The sequence below is a fragment of the Neomonachus schauinslandi genome, chromosome 7 (assembly GCF_002201575.2).
Source record: "Neomonachus schauinslandi chromosome 7, ASM220157v2, whole genome shotgun sequence".
In the NCBI taxonomy this organism is placed as follows: Eukaryota; Metazoa; Chordata; class Mammalia; order Carnivora; family Phocidae; genus Neomonachus; species Neomonachus schauinslandi.
The window spans coordinates 143822526-143848192 of record NC_058409.1 but is presented as its reverse complement, the minus strand read 5'-3'; the positions used below and the strand labels follow the sequence as shown (position 1 = coordinate 143848192).

Sequence of the window (25667 nt, the reverse complement as noted above, 5' to 3'; positions counted from 1 at the left end):
AACATTAATTTAAAAGAAAAAAGAGAGCTCTCTCCCCAATGGAATAAGAAAACGATTTTGTCATTCTTCTGAATTGCTACATTCAACTAATTATGAACAAGTGGCTAAAGCTCCAAGCTGTTTGGTAGCTACAATTTTCACTCGCTTTCTTCAGGCAGGACCTTATCCATTCCTATGGCTTCAAAGCAGAGCCGAGGTCTCTATTACTGACACAAACCTTTCTCTTCAGCTTCAAAAAAGGATTTCCAACTACCAGACCTCTCACATACAACGGGAATACAGCATATTCAAAACTGAGCTATGTCTGCTCCCCTTTGGCTCAAATCTGCCCATGCATCTGAAATCCTGAATTCATTTGTTAGGATAAAATTTTCAATCTGATACATCCTATCTTTCAGCTTCATCTTCTGTCTTTCTACCCACAATTCCAGAGAATTTAAATTTTTCACCTTTCAAATGTCCCGTTAGTTTTCCATATTCTGTGCCTTCTCTTAGGAAGATCCATCCATCCTTCCCCACCAGGCAGCCATCTCCCTACCTTCCAAGATATGCTGACAGCACATGAGAAACACATTCCACCAGAGCACAGAGAGGACTCTGTGAACCTAAGACCAGAGATTACTCAACAGAAGTTACGGGGAAAACTGTGGATGTCCAAAGGCATGAAAGTGGGATCTGAAATAAGGAACCAAATATCCGAGGGACAGGACAGCTCCAGCTGGACCCACTGGGCAGGCGTGACACATGTTCTCAAATGATCCTGTGCAGGGAAACAGGCTCTCACTGTAACACTTCTGAGATGATGGGCCCCACACTGATGGGCAGCTTCCCGAGCCCTTCAGCATGCTGGTTTCCATGCTGACTTTCCAGTGTGGCTCCCCGAATCTTTTGTGGGTTTAGTTGGTGATCATTGTGGCATCCCAGCCAGTTCTTACTCACACAGAAGGCAAACTGCGAGTCTTAACAAAATTCACTGTTTTTCCGTAACTCGTATCTGAATATTTGAGAGACGGCCTAAACCCAACACCAGTGATACATCGTCCAACCATGAAGACCACGGTGAGGGTCCCAATCACACAGCAGGAGACAGAGGACTGGGGGTGGGGCAGAGGGGAGGCAGCAGGTCCGGGTTTGGCGATAGAGCAGGACCAACCACAGGGCACGTGAGCAGTACCGTGATTCCGGGGAGGGGAATGTGTCAGAGGAGGCAGGACAAAACTCAGACACTGGAAAAAAGGCTGGAACAGTGCTCAGGAGAGAAGATGTCAAAGGCTCTGTCACTAAAACTAGGCGAGAGGCCAGAGACCAGCCGGGGCGCGATGAGCTGGCACAGAGCCTGCGCCCTCCTGCTCCCAGCATGCTCTGCGCCCAAGGCCAGGAAGGGATCAGAGGAAGCAACAGGTGCAGGTTAAGGACCCACCTTTGAAAGTTAGAGATTCCTGAAGATAAGCTGCCCGGAGAATGATCACAGGTCAGCAATTCAATAAAGACCAAGACAACTGGCTCTTATCTGGTCCAGAAATAATTAATGCTGCCCACAAGTATTTAAAAACAGGCCAACTCTGTATAATCAATAAAATTTTTAAATTAAAGAAAAAAATTATTGTTTAACTCAAAAAGCAGCAGCTCGTGTGAAGATTGCCTTTAAAGACCCAATTTATCAAGGACAAGTCAAGGCCACTATTTTTCATATCGAACCAAAGCTCTTTTGCTAAGGACAAGGTCAGATTTTAAAAATTAATTAAGTGATCATATCAATGAGGACCTACATGAAGCTTCTACCCTGATAATTAACCTTAGAGATCACTTTCAATACTAGGGGTGGATTTTTTTTTTATTATTTCAAAAATCCCACAAATGTATTTGAGTATTTAGACAATTAGTTATTGGATTTTTTTATTATTGGCACACATACATGAAAATGTAGGCCTCTAAAACCTCCTATCTGTTCTAAGAGTGTGAAAACCAACTTCTACTGGTCTTAACTCAGGGTTTTAATTTTTTTTTAAAGATTTATTTATTTATTTGAGAGAGAGCACAAGAGAGCAGCCGAGCAGGAGGGGCAGAGGGAGAGGGAGAGAGAATCTCAAGCAGACTCTGCTGAGCACAGAGCCCGACACGGGGCTCGATCTCACCACCCTGAAGATCACGACCTGAGCTGAAACCAAGTCAGTCACTTAACCTGAAGGGACTTCTACTGATTACAGACAACTCTCAGTGTTTCAGCCTCACATGGTCACAAAGCTGCATACATATTTTCTAGTTAAACAAATTTTCCTTGAGCAAATTCTCCTTTCCTTTCAACTTAAGTCTAATTCCTCAAAAAACAAATCACATATTCCATCAGCGTCTTTATACCCAGTCGGAGCACAAGAGTTAAACTAAAAACAGATAACAAGAACCGCTCTCCCAGACTGTGTTTTAATCTCAAAATGCTTTAAAAATTTCAAACTGAGTTAAGCTTCTGCAGTCTTCAGAAATCCAAAAAGTGATGATAATTATCCCCTTGGTCAGAAAGTTAACTAATTTACATTGAATGCTCCTACAGGGTGAGATAGAACCAAAAGCTCAGAGTTTTTTCTTTCATATTTGGGGTTAAAATAATGACAGTGGGGCTTGGCTGATGAGAAGGATAGCTGGATGGACAGACGGACAGAAGGTTTCCCACTTTTCATCTGCCCGTACATTTGGCAATTACTTAGCATATCCTAAGGTCAGCCGATGCAAAACAAGGGGAGGAACTTTTACTTCACATTGATTTTTTCTTTGGTCTACATGTGTAACTGCTTACAGAATTATAATTTCAGGTATTCTTTTTTTTTAGATTTTATTTTTTTATTTATTTGACAGAGAGGACAAGTAGGGGGAAGCAGCAGAGCGAGAGGGAGAAGCAGGCTCCCCGAGGAGCAAGGAGCCTGATGCGGGGCTCCATCCCAGGACCCTGAGATCATGACCTGAGCCGAAGGCAGTCGCTTAACCGAATGAGCCATCCAGGCGCTCACCTAATTTCAGGTATTCTTGATTTAGGGTTTGGTTAGGTGCAGGCTGTGTCGATTCTTCATAGAAGGTTTCATCAGTAAAAGTCATGTCCTCAGCTTCTCCAAGGAAATATTTATTTATCAAATGGGTAAGTCAGATTAAATCAGGTCGGGGCAGCATTTGCCCCTGAGGACATCAGCTTGGAACATCATCCCATTCTTAACACCATGAGAATTGTATGCTTCCTTGATAAGAACCCCTGCCACATCTTTTTGTACGGGCAATTCTACTGAAAGACCATAAAATACCCTATTTAAGGAACATCAATGTGGCTATCTCTACCTTTCAAAAGGAAAGTGGGGTGGAAATTTTATAAGCCAACCAGTAATTCAACCGTCTTTTAATCTGGCTGTGAAACCATGCCATTTTTTGAAAGACAAAAATGAAAAGAAATTCTTATGTGACATCTCTGCACATGACAAATACTGTTTCCCTCCATCCAGAACAGGTCTGTTTGGAGACATGGGTACTGTCAATATTTGCACCACGGCAGCAGGCTGTTTACCGAAATCACACTGCGCTGCAGGCATCCTGGTGGAAGGCAGTGCGCTCTGCTCATTTGCCAGGACGATCTGGGGCGAGCCCACTTCCTCGGATGCGTTCCAGGTGAGAACGACAATATTAATAGGCACGCCTCGCTCCCTATACCTTGGTGCTCTCTTCCCCCCAGGTCTGTCAAATCCCTTTTACACTAGGGACTTTTCTATCCACATTTCCTCTGCAGAAGGCTTATTTGCAAAGAAACAATGGGGTGTGTGGTCTTCCAGTTACTCTGCAGTCTAACCGCTTCTGGATAAAAGCCTCTATATAATGTCATTGTTAATGACCTTTTATCAAGCGGTGGAGATTGTACTTACTCCTTCCTAGTCCTTTGGAATGCCTGCTATCTGCTTTAGAATTGAATTACCAATATCTACATACATTATCATATCTACAAGTTTGCGAGGAGGTGCTAAGGTCAAAATGAAGAAGGCACACATTCAAAACCAAGGCATAAACAATCCGAGGAATGATTTGGCTGCCTGATCGGATGGGGCTCCCCTGTGGTCCAAGCAACCTGCCAACCTCTCCAAACCCAGTTACCGTGGCCAACATCATGTTAGAGGAAATCACTATGGAAAGATTTACTCTGAAGACAACGTTCCTTTCGAGGGCCAGGAGACCACAGCACTGTGGCCAAGTGAGTGGAACCCGAGTTTTCCTAGCACACAGATTCCATTTGTTAACATGAAAGAATCAAATTATTCCGGATTTTATGGTGCTAAGAACAATTCACTTTCCTGATTTAACAGTGCAGACAATGACTGCGTCGGGCCGGCTGATGGCAATTCCACCTATTATCGAATGCCCACCTGCGAGGTGCATGTGTGGTGGAGATCTAGAATTCTGTTCCCTGCATTCTCAAAGGAATCACAAAACCTCATCCCGATCCTCTGTGTTCACAGAGGTCCACACCAACCCCGGAGCAGTGGACAGTCCCTTCCTGAGGGACTCCTGAATGCTCCCCGGGGGTCCTGGGACTGCCGAATGGCTGAGAGGTGGCGCCCCCTGGGGGAGAGGCACTGCCACCTCCCTTCCTGCCGGGGTGTGTGTTCGGGTCCCTCAGGTCAGCAAAAGGACATGCATCATGGTCACAGTACAAAGAAAGGACGGAGGAGAGAGAGAGAGAGAAGAGATGGCACATTGTTGACATCACCACTTTGCAAAGTTTCCACAGAGAAAGGCTTGCTCTGCAGAAGTGGAGATTTGGGGCACTGGGTGGACATCACTAAAATCTCTTTGGGGTTAGGACATCATTTCCCACAGAAACAATGACATCCTACGCAGACTGCTGTATAAACAGGACAGTAGGTCTGGGAACAGGAGACTACTGTACTTGAACTCTAGTAACCACCATGAAATCTTCATGAGATACGTCAGCCATGAGCGTCAGCTGGGATTTATATGAAAAGACGTGGTAAAGAGAAATGGTTTGTATTTCTTCTGTCCACAGACTACAGCGCTTTACTACCTGGGGCAACTTTCGATCAATACCCATCATGTGAAACAAGCAAGCGGAAGACTGGAAGACTCAGCAGGGTCTCAGACGCAAGAAGGTGGAGAAGAAGCGAGCAGGAAAATGGGCCACTCCGGAGACGCAGAGGCCGCCTGCCCCACATTCGGAGGAAACCGGGACATCCACTCATTTGTAGCACAGAACTCCCTATTATTTTGTGGTTGGGGATCTAGGCGTGCACTACTGAAATTATTCAGAAAACATGTTTAAAAACAAAACGCATTAAAATACAAGAACGAATGTTTCTGTATTTAGTAAAACCAAACAACTTGTTGTTCTTATGCCATCTGAAGTGGTTTGGCATATATTAAATTGTTTTCAACAGTACAGTTTCCATTTTAATTGGGCCTGGCTTGAACTAATAGTAAAATACCAATTTTGTTCATTGAGTTCTAGTCAATGAGAAATGTCAGGGGAACAGGACAAAGCCAGGCTACACTTTAAATTTGGTTGCAAGACCACAGGCAGAGTGGCCAAGTGCCCTCGGGTGGATTAGTGCCTTGGGGCTGCCGTAAAGAAGACCATATTCTGGATGGCTTAAAGCAACGGAAATGTATCATCTTGCAGTGCTGGAGGCTGGAGGTCTGAAATCAAGGTATTGGCAGGGCTGTGCTCCCTTGAGATTCTGGGCAAAATCCTTCCTTGTCTCTTCCCAGCTACGGGTGGTGGCTGTCCATCACGGGTGTTCCTGGGCCTGTGGCTGCACATTCTGGTCTCTGTCCATGTTGTCACCTGTCCTTTTCCCTGTGTGTGTGTGTGTCCTCCTTTTAAAGGGACACCAGGCCTATCGGATTAAGGGTTTACCCTACTGCGCTGTGACTTAATCTTAACTACTCACATCTGCAAAGACCCTATTTCCAAATAAGCTCACATTCTGAGATATTGGTGGGTGGCCACTTCAACATGTCTTCTGGCGGGACATAACCTAACCCATAATACCAGGTCATTGGGATTTTCCCACACTGCTATTATTCTCTACAATGATTTTATCATTAAAAACAAAATTTATTAAATTTTATCTAAAGAACAAACTATGTAATGCTTCCTTTTAGCCTACGGGAGAGAACCCCTTACACAAATGGACACACACTGAGTGAGTTCAGATTAGGTTTGGATTTCCAGTGTCCAGTGAGATGGACAGAATTAGAAGCGATTGTTGAAAATTCTTTCCAATATAGGATCTGCACAATACTATGCTTGCTCATGACACCTAAGTGGTTGCAAATCAGTTATAAATATTAAGGGAGACAGCTATTAATAACAGTAACAGAAGTGTATCAGTCAATGTTTGGTGCCCACGGGGATCTCCCTAGAGTCTCTCAAGTTTTGTGTACTTCAGTCCTAGGGACTGTCGGAGTCCGTCCTGCACTCAGCGGCCTCATCTTCCTCTCTGCATATCCCCTTCTACAGGGCTAGAGAAGGTACTGGAAGAAACTGTACACAGAGGGATAAAGTCAGGAATGGGATTTCGGCATGTGCTAAGTCAGTTGACAACTGTTATTCTTACAGGAGAAACTCTAGAGTAGAACGAATATTGTTTCTTTCTGGATTTTTCTACTAGCTCATTTGGGAAGCATTACCGATTTCTGAATTTTAATAATGGCTGGTAGCAAGTAACAATAAAGATGCCATGTTCTATATTAAAAATATATTTGGGGGATGCCTGGGTGGCTCAGCCAGCTAAGCATCCAACTCTTGATTTCGATTCAGGCCATGACCTCAGGGTCATGAGATTGAGCCCCACATTAGGCTCCAGCTGGCAATCTACTAGAGATTCTCTCTTGCTCTCTCTCTCTCCCTCTGCCCCTCCCCCCACTCACATGCCCTTTCTTTCTCTCTCTCTCTCTCTCTAAAAATAAATAAATAAAACCTTTAAAATATACACATATTTGGAAGAAAAGAAAGGGAGGGTAGGATAGCCACTGGCTCTATTTTCTCCATGGTATGCCTAGAAAAGCCATGGGAAGGCATGAGTGCTGGGGTCCCATCTGCACTGAGGCATCTCCTTTCTCCTCCCTGGGGTTATGGGACCCCAACCTCTGGTAGCCTTCAGAACGTCACCCATTCAGTGACCCTTTCTCCTGCTCAGTGAGGTGATTCTATCAGTAGCTGGAAACTTTATAAAAGTCAGACTCATGGGATCTAATCACTACTGAAAAGAGTCAAGATGGTGCCCTCCAAAACACGGAAGTCCTTGAAAGTACAATTCCAGGCTCTACCTCCTACCTCCTGATAATCACTAAACACAATGGATCCCACTCGTTACCCTTAGAAATGATTTGTTAGCACGGAAATCCCGGCCTCCCGCATTCCTTCTTCGTGCTTTATTCTTTTTCCCCAAGTGACGCTTCCTATAACTGTTGATTTTGTTGTTTGTATCTGTCTCTAAAAATATAAGCTTCTTAAGGGTGGGGAGACCGTGGTGTTCACGGATGAAACCTCTCCAGGGAATCTGGCCCCCAAACTTCCATTTCTCCCCTTCTCAGAGAAGGTTGTCAGCAATTATTCAACTGCCCAAACCAAACAAATCAGGAGCTTTCGTGACCTTACCCATTTCCTCACCCCTCCATACTTCCAGAACATACACTGAATCTGTTAACTTCTCTCCATGAAAAGTCCGAAGAGCAGTGTTTCTCAAACTTTTTTTCTTTATCTCTCCAGCAAGGAGATTTCATAGGGTTTTTTTTTTTTTTTTAATTTTCCTGTATTTGTCCTCCAGTACCTGAAATTTTAATACTAAAGACTACATATATATACATATTTAGACAGTGCATGTGTATCTGTGCTTTATACCTAAAAGTAAGATAGTTTTGTCCCTCAGGAATCAACTCTTGCCTTCTTGGGGGCAATATCGCTGCGGTGAAGAGTGCATTCCTCAGTCGACACCATCACCGCCCGTCTGCCAGCCACACCCACCACACCCATGTCCTCCTGGACCTTGTTTCCGAATGCAGTAGCCCTGAGTACAGACTTGTCTTCATTACATAACTGCAGTGGCATGACGTGTCACTCTAATGACTATTTTCATATAATCAGTGAAACTTGCAGCAAAATCACACTGATGTTGCAGACCCAAATTGTACCATTTTACCCTTGGGGCTACCCACCAATTCGTTCTCCAGGAATTATGGACAGTCATCTTTGAAAATATTTATTGTTTCATGTTACTTTCTTTCTTTATAAAATTTTCAGTTTTATTACTATTTTTAAATTTTTTTTTAGAGAAAGAGAGTGTGCATGTGCGAGTGGGGAGGGGGCAGATGGAGAGGGAGAAAGAGCATCTTAAGCAGGCCTCAGACCAAGTGCAGAGCTCGACACGGGGTTCAATCTCACCACCCTGAGATCGTGACCTGAGCCCAAATCAAGAGTCGGATGCTTAACCCACTGAGCCACCCAGGCGCCTGTTTATTATTATTATTATTGATTGATTATAGATTGAAATCTGAGTATCTCAACATGGTCTACAGAGCATACATCTTCTATCTCTGCCCATGTTTGTAGCCATGCAGCCCTGCAGGGTTGAGTAAATTCTCTCTTACTGTGATTGCTGAGAACACAGAGCATGAAGCAGGATTAAGAGCTAATGCATTATTAGGGGCACAATCCCAGGGCTGCATGAGTGAAGGAAGAAAGGAAGCAGGGTATATTGTACACTAGAAACTAAAACAAAACAAAACAAAAAAAGCAAAAAAAAAAAGGAACGCAGGAAAGAACAGGGAGTAATTCCACGTGAGGTGCCATGGCCCCTTTATGTCAAACCACAGAGAGACGTGTGCTTTGGCTACTTGCCTCGGGGGACAGCCCATTGGAGGGAAAAAGAGAAAGGAAATGTGTTAGCTTGTTTCTTCCCATGCCCTGCATCTCATTGGCTGAAGCTCACCTGGCAGGGAATGAAGCCCCCTGTATTTCTGGGGTGCATCTCCCCATCGCTTTTGCACCTGCATGAGAAGCCAAATCCCACGCCAGTGGTACAATGTCTCATCCCAATTCGGAGGTGGCAGGAGGCACTTGGCCACCAGCTGGTAGGCATCAGTTGGAAGAATCCCACAGTCCTGCCAGGAATCTATCAGCCATGGTGGTGAATGAGACAGAGCAAATGGCTGAGGGTCCAGGATAGAGTAAGGACAAGAGAAGCTGAGGATGTTCTTGGAGATCTGTCCGATTCCCAGGCCTCCTCGAAGCTCTAAGTTTTCCGAACACGCTACGCTCCACCAACTCTCAAGAGCACTTGCTGCCGTCATGTTCTACAGGACACCTTAATTGCTCCTTATCTGAAATTAAAATGGATTCTCATCCTAACACCCATCCTCTTCCCATGACTTCCTTCCTGAGGTTTTTGTTCTGATTTTTTTTTTCCTTTGGCTAGAAATTAAGGTTTTCTGTCTTAAGGTTCGAATCACAGATGCTGTATCCCCAAATTCTCTCCACACCTTTCTTTTGAAGGAAAGATTAGCCTAGAATAAACCCCTTGAATCACATTTCATTTTCCTCTAATTACTATATATGTTGTTTTGTTTGAAATCTGGTATGGAGACGTCCACTGCTGTGTTTTGTTCTGTTTTGTTTTCCTTTCTTTCTCAAAGCATCTCCATCATTTGTTTGGCTGAATCTAGGCAGGAATTAGTCTTGTTTTGTGCTTGTAAAAGAGACCCCCGGTATTCTGATGCATGAGATCGTCTCATTTTGGGGAGTGTCTGCCTATTCTCTCTTTATTCCTGGCTAAGCATAATATTAGTGATTCACATTTCTTTTCCTCAGAATATTTTAGAACACATTTCACAGATTTATGAGCTGGAGCTGGGGCCTCCCAACTTTTTTCCATTGTAGTTATTTTTCTTCTGAATGTCAATACTTTATTGATCCTTGGAATTTAAAAGCTTAACCTGGCTACATGCAGTGTTCATTTATTCTGAATCAATATTGCTCAAACATGGTGTGCTTTGAAATTTTCAGACTCAATGTTTCTTTATTTCAGAGAAATCATTCCTGGTACTTTTGCCTGCCCCTTGTCCAGACTACCAAGTTCTATTAGAGATAATTTCTGACCTTCTGATTCTTTTTTTTGGGGGGGGGGGGCATATGTGCATGTGTATGTGTGTATTTTTTTTTTTTTTTTGAGAGAGAGAGCGTGTGCACACACTTGAGCAGGGTCGTGGGGGAGGGGCAGAAGGAGATGGAGAGAGAGAACCCTAGCAGGCTCCATGCCCAGCATAGAGCCCAACGCAGGGCTCAATCTCATGACCCTGAGATCATGACCTGAGCTCGTAAACACGAGTCAGAGGCGCCCAGGCACCCCATTGCCTGATATATTTTAATCATTTTTTAATCATTATTTAATCATTCTGTACTAGCTTGCTGTATCTTAAACATTTTCTTTCAAATCAAGTCTCAGATGTTTTGTGAACTAGTTAGCAAATCATACCAACAGCTACTGAAACAAACAGTAAACACATCCGTTAGGCTCAGGTTAGATAACAGATTTCATAGCTGCATCACAAACAGTTAGGAACCAATCACAACGATGTTGGTGACTAACCACAGAGAAAGGTAAGGTACATCTCTAGAGAGATTCTAGGCCAAGAAAATTCTTATTTCATCCAGAACAGCATGACTTGAATATGGTCCAAAAATGCACAGCATTAAGTTCACCTGGGAGCCTGTTAGAAATCCCAGTGTTCTGCATAATGTATAAACTTGTCAAATCACTATGTTGCATACCTAAAACTAATGTAACACTGCGTATCAACTGTGCTTCAATAAAGAATAATAAAATAAAATTTAAAAACTAAAATAAAATTTGTTATTTGTTATTAGTTCTTTTCTTGTTCTAAATACATATTCCTTTCTCTCTGTGTGTGTGTGTGTGTGTCCCAGCTCTCTGTACCAAATCAGAATCCAGGTCTTATCCCTTCTCTAGATGAACAAACACGGGTTTAAAGTACTTGTAGAATAGTTAGAGTTGGAAACGAAATAAATAGCTATGGAAAAATAAAACGGATGGCTAATAGAGGTGGCAGAGGGTTCGAATCTCCAGGATGTGCTGCCTCAAAAAGAACAAGAGAGAATAGGGGAGCAGAAGCAGATCTGTGCAGTAAAGACACACATTCAATTAGAGACACACTGGAATGGAGACAAAGTAAAAATAAAAGTAATATACTTCATCCTAGAAGGGATAGTAGAAACCCTGAAACTGAATGGTATTTCCAGGGACGTGGCATGAAATACAACCCCCATGACTCCAGGCAGAGCCTGAGTAACAGCCACACGTGAGAGGCAGGCAGGCAGGCAGGCAGGCAGGCAGGGCAGGGCCAGCCAAGGACCATCAGAGGCAGAGTGCCAGGGAGCTGGCGTTCTGCCAAGCAAGCGAGGAGGAGAATTGCAGAACACATGAGCAGTCAACACGTCTCTAATTCTGTCTTTGCAGGGGGAGCCGAGCAGCTGTCCAGATGTGAGACTGAGTCACTTACAAAGTCCACGCGTGCATCTTCTTCTTTTATTATTATTTTTTAAATTTTACAGTGAGAGAGAGAGAGAGCTCACGAGTCGGTGGGGGCGGGGCATGGGCAGAGGGAAAGGGACAAGCAGACTCTGGGCTGAGCACAGAGCCTGATGTGGGGCTGGATCCCAGGACCCTGAGATCATGACCTGAGCGGAAATCAAGAATCAGATGCTTAACCGACTGAGCCAACCGGCGACCCCCTCCCCAGGCATATATATCCTAAAGGAGTTACCATTTGCCATTTTGCCTCTTGCTCTGAGAAGACCTTCAAGGAAAGAGCTTTTAAGACAGTGGCACAGCGTGGCCCAGATAATGAGCCCAGATTTCCAGTGAGAGAGAAAGAGACTAACAGCTAGCTGACCAGGGGCGTGTCAAGGAAAGGCCCATTGACTCAGTGGGGTGGCGGCCAGCAGGGAAAAACCATTCGAGCTGCAAGAAGGACCAGGACCTGCACTATTAACAAGGTCTATTTCACTTCGATTTTTAAATAATACTGACAAAATAAACCAATGTTCAAATGGCCATTGGCAGGTTTTCTCTAGTTCCTGTTAATTCAAGTAAAATCCAGGGGGTAGTAAATAAACTTCTCACCAGACCCGGATGCCCAAACCCAAGATAGCAAGTTAGGAAGCACTCTGCTTCATGTTGGCCCCTGAGGAATGCTACACTCACACTCTACAGGTGGAGCATTTATAAATTCCTGGATGAGGTCCAGCAGGTGCTGCAATGGGGCTGGAAGGACCCCAGCCATGTGTGTTCAGTATTAGCTTTAATATCAAAGATGAGGAATGTTCCTGGTTTGCCTGGATGGAGCTCCACTGGGAAGATGTAAATAAAAGACCACATCAACATGTGCCTTTAGAGATTTAAGTCAAAATCTCTAATCTTTGTCACCCCTACTTGTCAGGAAGTTGTTCAGCTCTTCGCAGGGTTAGTGAAAACAGATCAGCCTGAAAACAGACTAATCTTTCCAGTATTCCATTTTCATATATCAATTCCTTGGAAATAAAGAAGAAACCTATATGCTGGATCGCTAAAAATATCCTTTAAAAATGGATTTTATTCTAAATAAAAATTTAGAAAAGAAGGTATTTCCTTCAAGATGTATTAATCAGTGCTATAAGAGATACATGAAGGGGTGCCTGGGTGGCTCAGTCAGTTAAGTGTCTGCCTTCAGCTCAAGTTATGATCTTGGGGTCCTGGGATCGAGTTGGGCTCCCTGCTCAGCGGGGAGTCTGCTTGAGGATTCTCTCTCTTCCTCTCCCTCTGCCCCTACCCCTGTTCATGTTCTCTCTCTAAAATGAATAAATAAATCTTAAAAAAAATAAAACATACATGAGAGATGATCTGTTTCCAGCATGTGAGGACATAGCAAAGAGATGGCCATCTACGAATGAGGAAGAGGACTCTCACAGGGAAACAAATTGGCTGGCACCTTGATGTTGAACATGCAGCGTCCACAATGGTGAGAAACAGATTTGTAATTTAAACCACCCCCCGCCCCCTGGTCTATGGTATTTTGTTACAGTAGCCTGAACTGACTGAGACATGAGTCAAAATTAAAGTACCAGGACAGCGCCATCAGAAATCCTCAAAGCTCACTACAAATCCTTATAAACACAAGGAAGCAAACATCACCTTCTTACGGCCATGGTTGTGGAAGAGGTCAGAATACTCAGGCTGAGGCCTCAGGCTGCCCCCCCCCCAGACCTTCCAAGGCCTGCTCAGGACCAGCTCCTCTCCCCTTCGCCATCCCCACTCCAGGTACTGATAAGAGAGTCGGGGCGCCTGGGTGGCTCAGTTGGTTAAACGACTGCCTTCGGCTCGGGTCATGATCCTGGAGCCCTGGGATCGAGTCCCGCATCGGGCTCTCTGCTCGGCGGGGAGTCTGCTTCTCCCTCTGACCCTCCTCCCTCTCATGCTCTCTGTCTCAAATAAATAAATAAATAAATAAATAAATAAATAAATAAAGAGACTCAACAGCCTCCTGGAATTCCATGAGGACTCTATTCTCTGCAGCACCAACCAGAACATTTAGGAAGAAAAACTAGGGAAACTTTTGGAAAGATCCAGTTCACTCATTCCTCAATCTACCTCACACCGGGTACTCTGTGGGCATTGAGGATAAAAATGGCAGAAAACGAGCCGTGATTCCTTCTTATGCTTTGATGAACAAGACACACACTGGTAATTCTCTGTCTTCTCTTAAAACACACAACAAACTTGACCTCCTAATCCCTCAGGCTCCCATCAATCCTCTTCGAAGCCTTGCTCATCATGGATGTTCCATCTCACTTCCTCCCCTCTCCTCCCTCAGATGGAACTTTAGATGCATGAGTGGCCTCTTTTGGCGATCCAGAGGTCACATCTTTGTCCTTACCTTACCTGACAACATGGTGGCCCCGCCTACAGCTGACCACTCCCACACCTTTGCTGTTCCCCTCGTCCTGCAAGGCCAGGTCTTCCTCCTTAGGAAGCTCTCAGCTTAAACATCACCTGCTGGGAGAGGCCAACCCTCACCAGACAAGTACAGGAGCCTCCCTGGCTCTTGCGAGCCCATGGCTCTATTCACATCCACTGCCTAAGCCTGTCATAGCTCTCTGTCGTTGCCTGCAGTGACTGCTTGATTATGTGTTGTCCTCAGGAGAGGAGGATGTTGCCAGTCTGCTCACCATCTGACCCATCATGGCTCATATGAACCACAAAATAGTAAACGTTCAATAAATCTTGGTGACTTGATGAATAAAACCAACCAACTGATGGGTATAAAATATTATAAACAACAATGGAAACTGTGTTCTGTGAGAAAGTGGCCATTCCACAGGGCACTGGACAGAGGACGTAGGGGTGGGGGCGGGCTCCACGGTGCAGGAGCTCTGGGCAGGAGGACCTGAAGGCAAGGAAAAGCTGGACACATATGCGAACTGGGACACGGTTACTGAGGCTGGTCTCGGGGCCCCTGCACTCTCTGTGCCGTAAACCAAGACAGGACCTGCCTCCAATATGCTGGTGAAAACGGAAACCGGACATGATTAGACATCATCGATAATTTGAACAACAATGTTGCCTATGTTTTCTTTAAAACAATTTGTTGTTTATGACCCCAAACATATTCTTCAAATGCTTGTATCTACATCCTACAACAAGAACATCTTGTGAGCACTGTTTTGAACCAAATGAAAATCACAATGACAATCACAGGATAATATTGCACCTAGCAAATGTCCTCTAACAAATTCCATTGTCTTAAATTATCCCAGTGAAAATGGTCTTGCTAAGAAAACACTTATTTTATGAGTAGTTAAAAAATAATAGTGAAGAAATCAGGCAGTCTTCCTGACTAAAATCAGGACCAGTGTAATGCAGAAAGAGAGTGAAACGAAGTTTCCTATGAGAAGCACAGAGGATGACGAGGACAAGGCTGCTCCATGGGTTTTGCTGGGCGAGCAGAGAAGACAGACTCACAGCTTGACAATGGAAGTACACGTTTAGAATGTAAAACATGAAAGCAAAAGATGGTCGAAAACTCAGAGGAGGCGCCAACTCCTACCTGTGGCCAGGTAGATGATGTGGACCAGTGTGTCCCTGCCCTGCACCACGTCCACGGCCACGTGGGAGAAGCGGCTGTTGTCCTCCATGAAGGCGGGCACCGAGGTCAGGGGCTGCACCACCTCATGCATCAGAATGAACCTCTGAGCATCCTGCAGGTTCCTCTCCGTCAGGTTCATGTACAGGCCCTGGTCCACTGTGCCACACTGCAAGGGAAAGCAGGCCGTTACGGGACACCCACGGCCGATCCTGGCCACCTGGCCAGAGGGGACATGGAAGCTGAGTCACTGCCTTGTGCAAACATGGGCGTTTCTCCCTTTCCCCCAAACTCCCCGCCCTTGCTGTCCCTCCCATTCCAGATGTGAACCCATCGCATTTGGGGAGTCTTTAAACTCCATCATAAATGAATGATCCGACAGGTGCATTAAAAACTCCCCATCACCTGCTGAGTCGCATGGGAGCTGTCTGGCCACGTGCACACTATTCTGTCTGTCTGATAAACCAGGGACTCAAATTGAAAATGCAGCAACCAGGAACATCATATAGATCTATTACTTTCCCTATTAGAATGATGGGTCTATAAGCAAGATAATGGGTTCCATGGAGATAGAATTAGGCCACTTTTACCTGTAAATGATATAATATCATTCTAGTATTTTTCACCTGGGTACAAAACACTGCAGGCCTTGTTGCTTTGTGCTCATGCTCCAAGCCAGAGTGAGGGAGGAAGGGAGATGGGGAAAGAGGAGGGTAAAAGAAAACGACAGGAAGAAGAGAAGGAGAGAGATGTTCAGACAGAGGTGCTGTCGTGAAGATGAGTCTGGTAGATACAGGAGCGGGGGTGGAAGGGGGGAAGATCAGGCCTCGCAATTGCTGAGAAGTGAATCCAGAGCTGTGGTGTGCAGAGGCCAGGCAGGCGGTGCATAGGATGGGTTTTGGCAAGAACCAGGTAGACAGAGGGGTGGGAAAGAGAGAAAAGCTTTCCTGGGGCAGAGCACACAATCAGAAAATCCTCACCAATCTTTCTCATCTCTTTCCTAAGCTTAAATCCTGGCGCCCACAAAAGCTGATCCTTGGCAGAACTTCCCATAAACAAGGTGGATGGAAATGGATCCTTCTGTCGGTACCACCTGAAACTACCGTTTATCACACGTCCTCTCTAATGCTTGGTTTCATAACAAGTGAGAGGTGCAAAACTGTAGGATGGAAATGGCTTTTTTAAAAGCGATGATATTTCCGTAGCACCTGATACAATGCTCCACGTGCTGTAAAATGATAAGCCAGTTGTAAATTAGAGAGTATCAGAGAGACATGGGTTCCAAGTCTGGTCCAGTGCATCGTCAATGTCACACATCCCTGCAGGGGCAGCCCATTTGCCAGGTGATGGGGACCCCACGCAGCCGGGTGAGCGGTCAGCTCTGCCGCCCGGGGAGCCACGCCATCTTAGGTAAGACACCGCCTCTTGGCCTGTCTCGGTTATCTATAAAGTAGCTGGAGAAACACTTCCTCCGTTCCCTCCACAGGGCAGCGGTGAGGCCAACAGAGATCATCAGCGGAAGGCATCCATCTCAATGGATCAGAAGCACAGGGGGGGACCTGGACTTAATTAAGATCAGCATCTGAAGTGGCGAGGGGGTGGGTAGGAGCCTGGTGGGACTGATCCTTGCACCTGTGAGATCTGATGCTATCTCCTGGTAAATAGTGTCAGAACTGAGTTGCCTCGTAGGACACCCTGATGGTGTTGGAAAACTGCTTAGTGGTGTGCGGAAGACTCCTACACATTGGAATTGGGTAACAAAATTGTTGGCCAAGAACTAATTTTGAACTATACTCCATAACATCTTGGTTTATTTTGCCAGCCTATAATAAATATCTCACCCAAGGATTCTTTTTCAACTATTTTGAAAGCTATTTAGATTTATAGTATATATTTATTGGCTTGTAAGTAACCCACCTAGCTCTCTAAGGGGCTGCAACTTCTCTAGCTGTGCCTTATACACTGGGTTCCCACAGTGTCTGTGTGACACCTTGGGGACTCGGCGCAAGAGGGAAACAATACAAAGAGTCATTGTCCTCAAGTGTGTTACAAACCACAGTGGCTGTCTTGTTAACGCTTCTGAGAGTAATAAGAGTCATCATTCTACTAACTTTTTTAATGCAATAAGATTTGCATTTTTGTTTGTTTCGAAGACAATAGACCCATCCTCATCCTGGCTTGCCGGAGCTTTGTGCAAGTCCACAGTCACCCACAGCCTCATGCTTAGAGTGCCTGATCTGAATGGCACTCTTCCTCCCATCTTGCTGCAAACCTGCTCTGTGTATCAAAGGGTCCTGATGACACAGCCAACCCCTTCATTTGGTCCAGCAATGGCCTCCTCATCTGCCTGACCACCTTTAAGGGTCTGTTTTCCATTTTGGCTCCATCATTTCTGATTGATGGTTATCAAAACTGCACAGAAAATTCTGGAGTCTGTCCACTGGGTCTGGATGGTGTTTCCTGTTACTGACCAATGTTCTTCCTTGCAAAGCTCAGGGCCAGGATGACTCTGGGGAGTGCAGGCTCTGACCAGGTAGGCTTTCCCAGCACTGCCTACGGTGGTTTCTAGATGGCAACCGATACAAATACTAAACATTTTTCACTGTTTTGTTATTGTTTTCAATATTGAGATTTCTGTATTAAACCTTGAAAAATGATGCACTGTCCCTCCTAACCCATTCTTCTTCCTGAACCTGAATCACATTTCTGCTCCTCTAACTAATTTGCTGGTTCTAGTTACAAGTGCTGCATAAAATTCCAAACGTCAGTAGGCAAACAAGAATAATAATAATAAAAAAAATCGAACCACTTCTCACTGCTGGTTACCGCAAACAGAAGGCCATTTATACATGACTACTGGAGGGATCCTTGGTTCAAAATGTATTCCCACCCTGTGCCAGCTAGATGGTCTCACGAATGTCCGTCAGGATGCCGTTGCTAACACGGTTATCAAATATGGTAAACTGGAAGAAAATCCTTGGGACTTATTTGTACCAGAAATTACACAAGGAATCATCATCATCTATAACTTTCGTTCCCTGCAAATCTTAAATTCTACCCAAACAAGTTCAGCCTAGCTAAGCAAGCTTCCCACCCGGAACGCATGCCCCATCTCTGCAAGCTTCGTTGGTTCAATGGCACAGACCGACTCCCATCTCATAAACGTGAGTAAGCCCTTCAGTGTGACAGTGGCATTATAAAACCAGATGCCCGTGGCCTTCTGCAACGAGGGGTTTTGCTGTGTGCTACAAATATATTCAGACAAAGGGGCTAGGAGTTATCCACTGCCTGGAGGTGGTAAGGCATCACGGGCTTATTAAGTCACTGTTCATTGTGAAGACTTTTGCAATAGAAACATCCAGGCATTACAAGTACCCTATAAATTTAGTGAGCATCTTTGTTAATTTTTTTTTAACCTTCGGGATTTTACAAAGAACTTTCTTAAAGGGGATGATCTATTTCACTTTCAGGATTTTACAAAGGGCTTTCATAAATAGTTAATGTTGCACCCCGGCATCCGGGGGCAGGGTGGAATTTGGGTGCAGAGACTCAGCAGAGGGGCAAAGAGTCAGCGTTTAGCTAATGATGACATAAACGGTCTATGCTGTGAGGACCTGGGGCTACTTCAGGTTCGGTTCCCGCTAAAGTGTTAGCTCGCCTGACCCGTAATAGGAATTTCTTTGTCTAGTACTGAACTTTCTTAGTAGCAGGGCTGGGATAATACACATAAACTGATCCCTCGGTTTCCTGACTTACAAAGTGCAGATGGTGCTGCCCACTTTACAGAACTGGGGAGAAGAGACAGCAACAAGCATATAATCGAGCATTAACACAATGTGTGACACCCAATAAATGCCCCTAAGAGTCATCCTCTCCAAATACATTCTACAGTCAGCAAGGCACATTAATCAATACTAGCAAAATTTATCCCTAAAATATTCCTGGGCCTCTGTATCCCACCTTCCTCATCTGACTGGTGAAAATGAGAGATGGAAGATGCTAAGTGAATGGTCAAGTAAACCAGGAAATAGTAAAGAGCACGTAAAAACCACCCATCTATCTCAAACCCCATGCTCGTAAATAAAAATTAAAATTAAAATAAACCTTCTTTCAAAACAATTAGAGCTGAATGGTTCCTGCCAAAGTCCAAGTAAAATATAAAATAATTGAACCTTTCCATATTCCCAAATTTTCTCAAAAGCCAATGTGTTAAGCTGATAAACCAACCTGAACTTGGAGGCCTGAGTATAGAAGGCGGTTCTAGCACTGACTCGTTGGGGTAACTGATGGTCTTTTAGACAGAAGAGGCTGGGGCTTTGCATCTGAGGACTGAGTCTGAGATCCCAGCTCAGCTGCAATTCCGACAGTGTCCTGGGCCTGATTACCTGCACTGAGGCTCAGTGCCGCTCTCTGTCTGTGGGACAGTTTGGTACTGATCACGGTACCGTTGTTGGCATGCACCATGACGAGCGCAGAGTTGGAACATGGTGGTCCTCCCATGAGGAGGATGTCGGTGATCCCATAAGCATTCTGGTTAGAAGGGAGGAGGCCCTCAAGGGAGGCCTGCTGCCGTGAACTGAATGTTCGCGTCTCCTCCAAATGCACAGGTCGAAGTCCCAACCCCCAGTGTGGCTGTCTTCGGAGATGGGGCCATAAGGGTGTCACAAGGGTGGGGCCCTGATCCCACAGGATTAGTGTCTCTCCCCACTCGCCGAGGAACGGCCCCACGAGGACGCAGTGAAGAAGTGGCCATGTTCAAGCTGGGAAGAGAGCGCTCACCAGAAACTGAATCAGCCAGAACCTTGATCTTGGACTCCCAGCCCCCAGGACTGTGACAAAACACAGGTCTATCATTCAAGCCACCCAGTCGGGGGTATTTTGTTATGGCGGCCTGTGCAGACTCATACACCTGCTGACTGACCAAACGTGAGAAAATCACATTAACTTTCTTGGGTCTCAGCTTCTTCTGAAATTGGGAGATGAGAGTAAATGACGTACAGAGCCCCTTATAACTCAAACATCCTGTAATTTTGTGATTCATAAACTCATGGCCACCATCTGTTCTGCTTCCCCCCCACACACCCCCCAGGGGCACCATCACATCCTGCTCACCCTGACAGGAAATCTCGCCACAGTCACCAATTAGGGCTCTAATTCTGTTTGTGCGTCTCCACTGCTCTGTGTCCCGGGCTCCATTCACTATGGTGTCATTCATTAAGTTTCAGAGCTTCTAGGGACACAGAGTCCACCATCATTAGCACTAACTAAAGCTTGGATGCCCAGCCTGCTGCTTTATGCTGGCCTTTTTCAGTTCAGCCTCCGGCGGCCCAGCCCACAAAAGGCCCCTTTTCAGCCCCGGCACCACAGTTGACAAAAGGCCTCGGCCCACTTCCATGAGCCCAAGCCGAGTGCAGGCCTGTGGGTGAGGACTGGGGGAGCTCCCAGCTGCAGGCTGCATGCACTGGGGTTTCAACTGTGTCGGCCCATCTACGGGAGGTTCTGCTTTCTAGGGGAACGAGGGTCCGTCCCACTGCCCCCACTGAAATTACCTGGAAGTTGGGGTTGGGGTTGGGATACGGCAGCCAGGCGGAGCGTGAGTTCTCCTGGTACTTGAAGGGCCCGTTGAAGGCCTGGGAGATGGCGCTCAGGTTGAAGACGCACACGGCCGAGGCAGCGATGCTGTTCCTGGGGGGGGCCGAGGAAGAGAGAAGGGGAGGGAGGTCAGAGAGCCCTGCAAGGACACTGCACGGTGCAGGCGCCTTCCGGACGACCTCAAGATCACCATCTCCCAAACACCCCAAGGATGAAGTCGAAGCAGGGCCTGGTGTGCGTTCTGGGGCTTCTTTGTGGATGAGGGAGCATGTCACTGCGGAAGCAAGTTATGACATTTCTAATCCTGCCGCACAGGATTAATTCACTCAGCCACAGCGAAAGGGACACAGGACTGTGAAGAGTTGCGTGGGAGGCCTTTTAAGTTCTGGAGGAAGCAGACATTCTCCTCCAGGGGCCGTTGCATCTCCCCGGTCCAGCGTGGCTCTCGACCCACCGTTTCTCTGCTTCCTCTAGAAGCAGTGGGATATGCTGCTCCTAGAGCCATTTCTTTTTAAACCCCCAGAGAGTGGTGTTTGTAAGCCTTCAAAAAATAACCAACTAAAGGCATTTTGCAAAAACTGTCAGAGACCCTTCCTATCTTCTTCTTTTTTTTTTTAATTTAAAAAGCATTTTAAATTCAAAGGGTCAGAGAGAAAAATTTGATGTAGGAAATCTTGAAAACTCAAATTGGAGTTCAAGCTCCGCAGAGGGAGCTGTAAATGGGAGGCTCGCAGGAGCTCAGTGCCCTTTCACGAAGTGTGGCAACAGCAAAATATTGTCTGGTGAAGTAAATCTGCATTTTCGAGCACAGCTCTGGTTTTTGCCCCTGGGAGCCGCCATTTTTAGACATTCGGGAACAAAATGGTAGAACCATCGCAGACCCCACAGTGCAGTAGTATACCATCTCCCGCTGCCCGACTCATGGCCAAGGGGGTGAGACAACCACACAGTCCTGGGGTAGAAGGAGGTAGAACGGTGACCTTCATCCCACTCCCCAGCACTAAGAGACCATGATGGGTCTACAGAAGCAAACCAAAACTATGACAGAAGCACCAGAGAGCTTAGCCACAGCGTGATGCAGCCATCCAACAGAAACGGGCAGTAACTGGCTGCCTCTGATCATCCCTTTCTCTCAGTCTGGAGCAAATCTTGTTGAGAATGTGGTCATCTGTCCAGAGGGTAAGATCAAGGCTGAGATATGAGAGGAAGGAGAGGTGGGGTCTACTGTGGGACTAGGAACGGATGTATCAGAAAGGGGTCCCCAAGACCTGGTGAGAATTCGTGTTCGAGAGAGAAAGGGAAGATCTAGCCATTCTCTCTCTCCTAGTACAGAGGCTACACACTGGGGGATTTCCAACACGATGGGCATCTGCATCACTAAACAAATCAAATGGAATATTCTGAAACTTATTTTTGCGAGTTTCTAAATTGACCATTCACCATTGGAATGGCCCAGACACAGTACTTATATAACTTTTTAAATTGTTTATTTTTGCCCAGAGCCAGGGGAATGAACAGCTAAGTAAGCCAAGCTCCCATTGTGTGTAAAATTGATGTCAACTCAGCAACTGAACATCCATCTTGTGCAGCCAATACTATTTCTTAAACCAGGTTTTGGAAAGCAAATCAACTTCAGAAACTATAAATTGATTCTTTTAAAAGAAACTTATCAAGGAGGGAAAATAACCTCTAGGGCTGAAAACCAGGTTTACAATAAGACGGTCATGGTGGGGTAGGGGTGGGTGGGGAGCCATCCATTTCTGTCTTATTCTTCTAACTTCATGTCAGAAAGAAGACTTCATGGAATAAATGTTATTATCAAGCAGCTGTTAACATTTAAACTCAGTAGGAGAAAGAATGAAAGAGTAACAGGGAAGGAAGAGCAGATGAAGTGAGTCTCTGGCAATTTCTTCAGGCTTCCCTGATTCTCCCAGGACTGTGAGGTTTCCCAGGATGCAGAGCTGCCTTCCACACTGAAACCAGGACAATCCCAGACACTCCAGGATGGCTGCTCACCCTATCCCCTTTATTAGTACTTTCAACCCACCCTGATTCAGGTTTTCTGGACTCTTAGGTCGCCAGATTAGAGATTTCAAAGACGGTCCAAAGCAGAGCCTACACTACGGACCACCATTACCACCAGCAAAAGGGAACCCAGAGTCTGAGTATGAAAAAGTGATCTGTTGCCCCTGGGTGTGGGGTGTGATCCTAATGAGTCTTTCAGGGCACAGCCGCTAAGAATAGGAAATAAGTGTGGGTCCCCTGCCATACTCCTCCAGACTAAGAGTGAAAGAAAGACCAAGAAACTTCCCATGCTTTCCCTCGTCCAAATTTCGTCAGTTCTGGAGCTAAGAGTATCTCCCCTGAAGAAAAAAGACGTTATAGGTTTTTCAAGAATTTTTTAAAAGTATAATCATCATTTTAGAAATGCCTGCCCAAGTTATCCATCTCCGGGAACAATGGTTTAAAACATAGCTCCAGGAAAGTGAGAATGTGCATTTCACATATGAGCAGAGATTCAGGCATGAGTTACATTATCCCAAAGATCACACTCTTGAGACAACACTGCCTTCATTATGCACAAATGCATGCCTTGAATGTAGAAAAAAACATGCATCTGATTATTTGCCAGCATTTCAGAAAGTGCCCAGAACACACCAGCAAATCAGGAAGGAGAAATTAATAGTCGAATTAAGTTAATGCTACAATTACCAAAGGATAGATTGAAACTTTTTGCTTCACTTTATTCTCCTAATACCAGTCTCAGAAATCACATTATTGTTACATCATATTTAGTTCATGCTCAAACATTTATTTGGCCATAAGCCCAGTAAAATAAGAAAGATTTCTTTTAAAGCAACTTTCCAACCTCAAAGGTCAAAGCACAGTAGACTCATTCACCATGAACAGAGGCGCAGGGACAGAAATTTTTTTTTTTCCAGTTACTTACACATTGGTGGTAAAGATGCCATAGATCAAATCCAGCTCAGGCAGGAAGAACGTGCTCTGCAGTTCATTGTAGTAAAAGGGGACCTCCCCGGGCCGGGAGCAGTTCAGACGAGCCTTCATGAACGTGGTCCAGGTGTCCTCCAGCAGAAACCGCCCCCCCAATGTCATTCTTACAGACCCGGGCAGCTCTGGAGAACACAGTTTTCCCACAGTCGTGCTCCACGGCATTTTCTCGAAAAAAGAAGTAGGTGAAATTTCCGATGTCATAAGAGGACACGAAGTTTGGTTCTGGAGGCCAGAGGAAAGAAGGAAAGTGTAAACGTTCATCTGATGTTTCTTTACGTCTTACCTCCTCAGTATTTTGTCCAAGGAGACGTGGGTTTGTGCAGACAACACCCAGGTTCGGAGGGACGCCCAAGAGCCCCGTGAGCAGCTCAGTGATCTGTGCTAAGGGCAGAACTCAGGACACAAGTTCCAAGTGACAAGAAACTGCCTGCACGAATCCACACAAAAGCATCCTGACTGAATGCATCACTCAAGTCACAGACCATTAATGCCGTCAAAACTTTGCAATACACTTGAAAGCAACATACACTAGTTATTTATATATTCTCACGTGACCTTCAGAAAGCGTGGGAGAAAATGAGATCAAACATACGCAATGTGATTCAGAATATAGGAGTCTAGTATCATGTTTGTGTAGAAGACAACAAAATTCTTTGATCTTACTTGTATACAGGAGTATGACTGACATAATTTATGTGCTTTTAGTGAGAACTTGAAGATGGTTTTCGTTTGTGAAAACTGAAACAAACATTGAAACTATCAGGTTAGTGTCCTGAATTCGCTTTAGCCATTCCAGTTACTATGGTGACCATGGAACTGTGAGGACCAGCCCTTATTTTCTTATTTTTGGGTGGCTGGGAAATCCACATAGAAAGAGGGGAGTATATGGAGATGGGGTCATTGCCTTCCAGCTTCCCAGTCTCGTAAGTAGCTTAAAAATAGGGATTCCGAAATGACAAAATGATGGCAAAATCTTTACTTAATCACCAAGCTCATTAGGAGTTTAGGAATTTGATAGTTTGTCAACTGAATTTCACATATAGCGTTCAAAGCGTTATCTTCATAGCTTCTTGTCTGAGTCCATTGACGACAGAAATGATACCCTTTCAGACACGGATATGCCCTAACATTTATCTTTAAAAATTCTAATAACCAGGTTTGATTCTTACTCTCTCCTCTATTGCTAGGGGCTTTCTATTCAACTAGCAAGTGTCTGAATTTTATGGTGCCATTACAATAACATGGCAATAACCTTTTGTGTTCAAAATTAATGGAGAGATACACACAAGAACTATATCCACAAGGACACATTTCAGGGACAATTAGTTTTTGGGGGTAATTCAGTTGGCCTTGTACTTTGCCAGATCCAATCAGATTGTACCAACACATGTGTTACTGGCAGGACTACTAAAAGTATGTTTGGCTACAAGACAACCCATTAATGTGAAAAGTAAGACACAGCAGGCTCACCCAGATCTGAATGTAGACATGGAGGTGGCGTTGACTACTACTCGTCTATCCAAAAAACTGTTGCCAATTTTCAATTAACACGTTAGGTATCATCACAAAATGTCTTATTTTAACTTGACCTTACATTGTAAAGGTGTAAGAATGATTCTAGGTTGTGTACGTTGTACATGCAATGCGTTCTTCTCAGTCCATGATATTGTTCTTGAGTCCTTTAATTACATCAAGTAATAGAGACTTCCATAAGGGCTATTTTTCACTTATAAACTGTCAAACATCCTATTAGATCACTGTTGCATTAGCCTGAAATGGGTATAAAGGAAAGTAGATTGCATTAAAGTGTATGAGATGGAAGTTAGATGCATTTCCTGTACAGTATGCTTTCATATCCGAGAGAGATGCTCACAGACACA

The 25667-nt window shown here is 45.0% G+C and overlaps 1 protein-coding gene across 1 annotated transcript in view; it reads right to left on the bottom strand.

The window, feature by feature from the left end:
* Positions 1–25667, bottom strand: part of SEMA5A (semaphorin 5A) — a 297610-nt gene that overhangs the window by 113795 nt on the left and 158148 nt on the right. Inside the window, 4 exon segments of the mRNA XM_021702499.1 lie at positions 15145–15349; positions 20730–20865; positions 23723–23880; positions 23882–24009. Of these exon segments, the coding sequence (XP_021558174.1) occupies positions 15145–15349; positions 20730–20865; positions 23723–23880; positions 23882–24009 (627 nt within the window).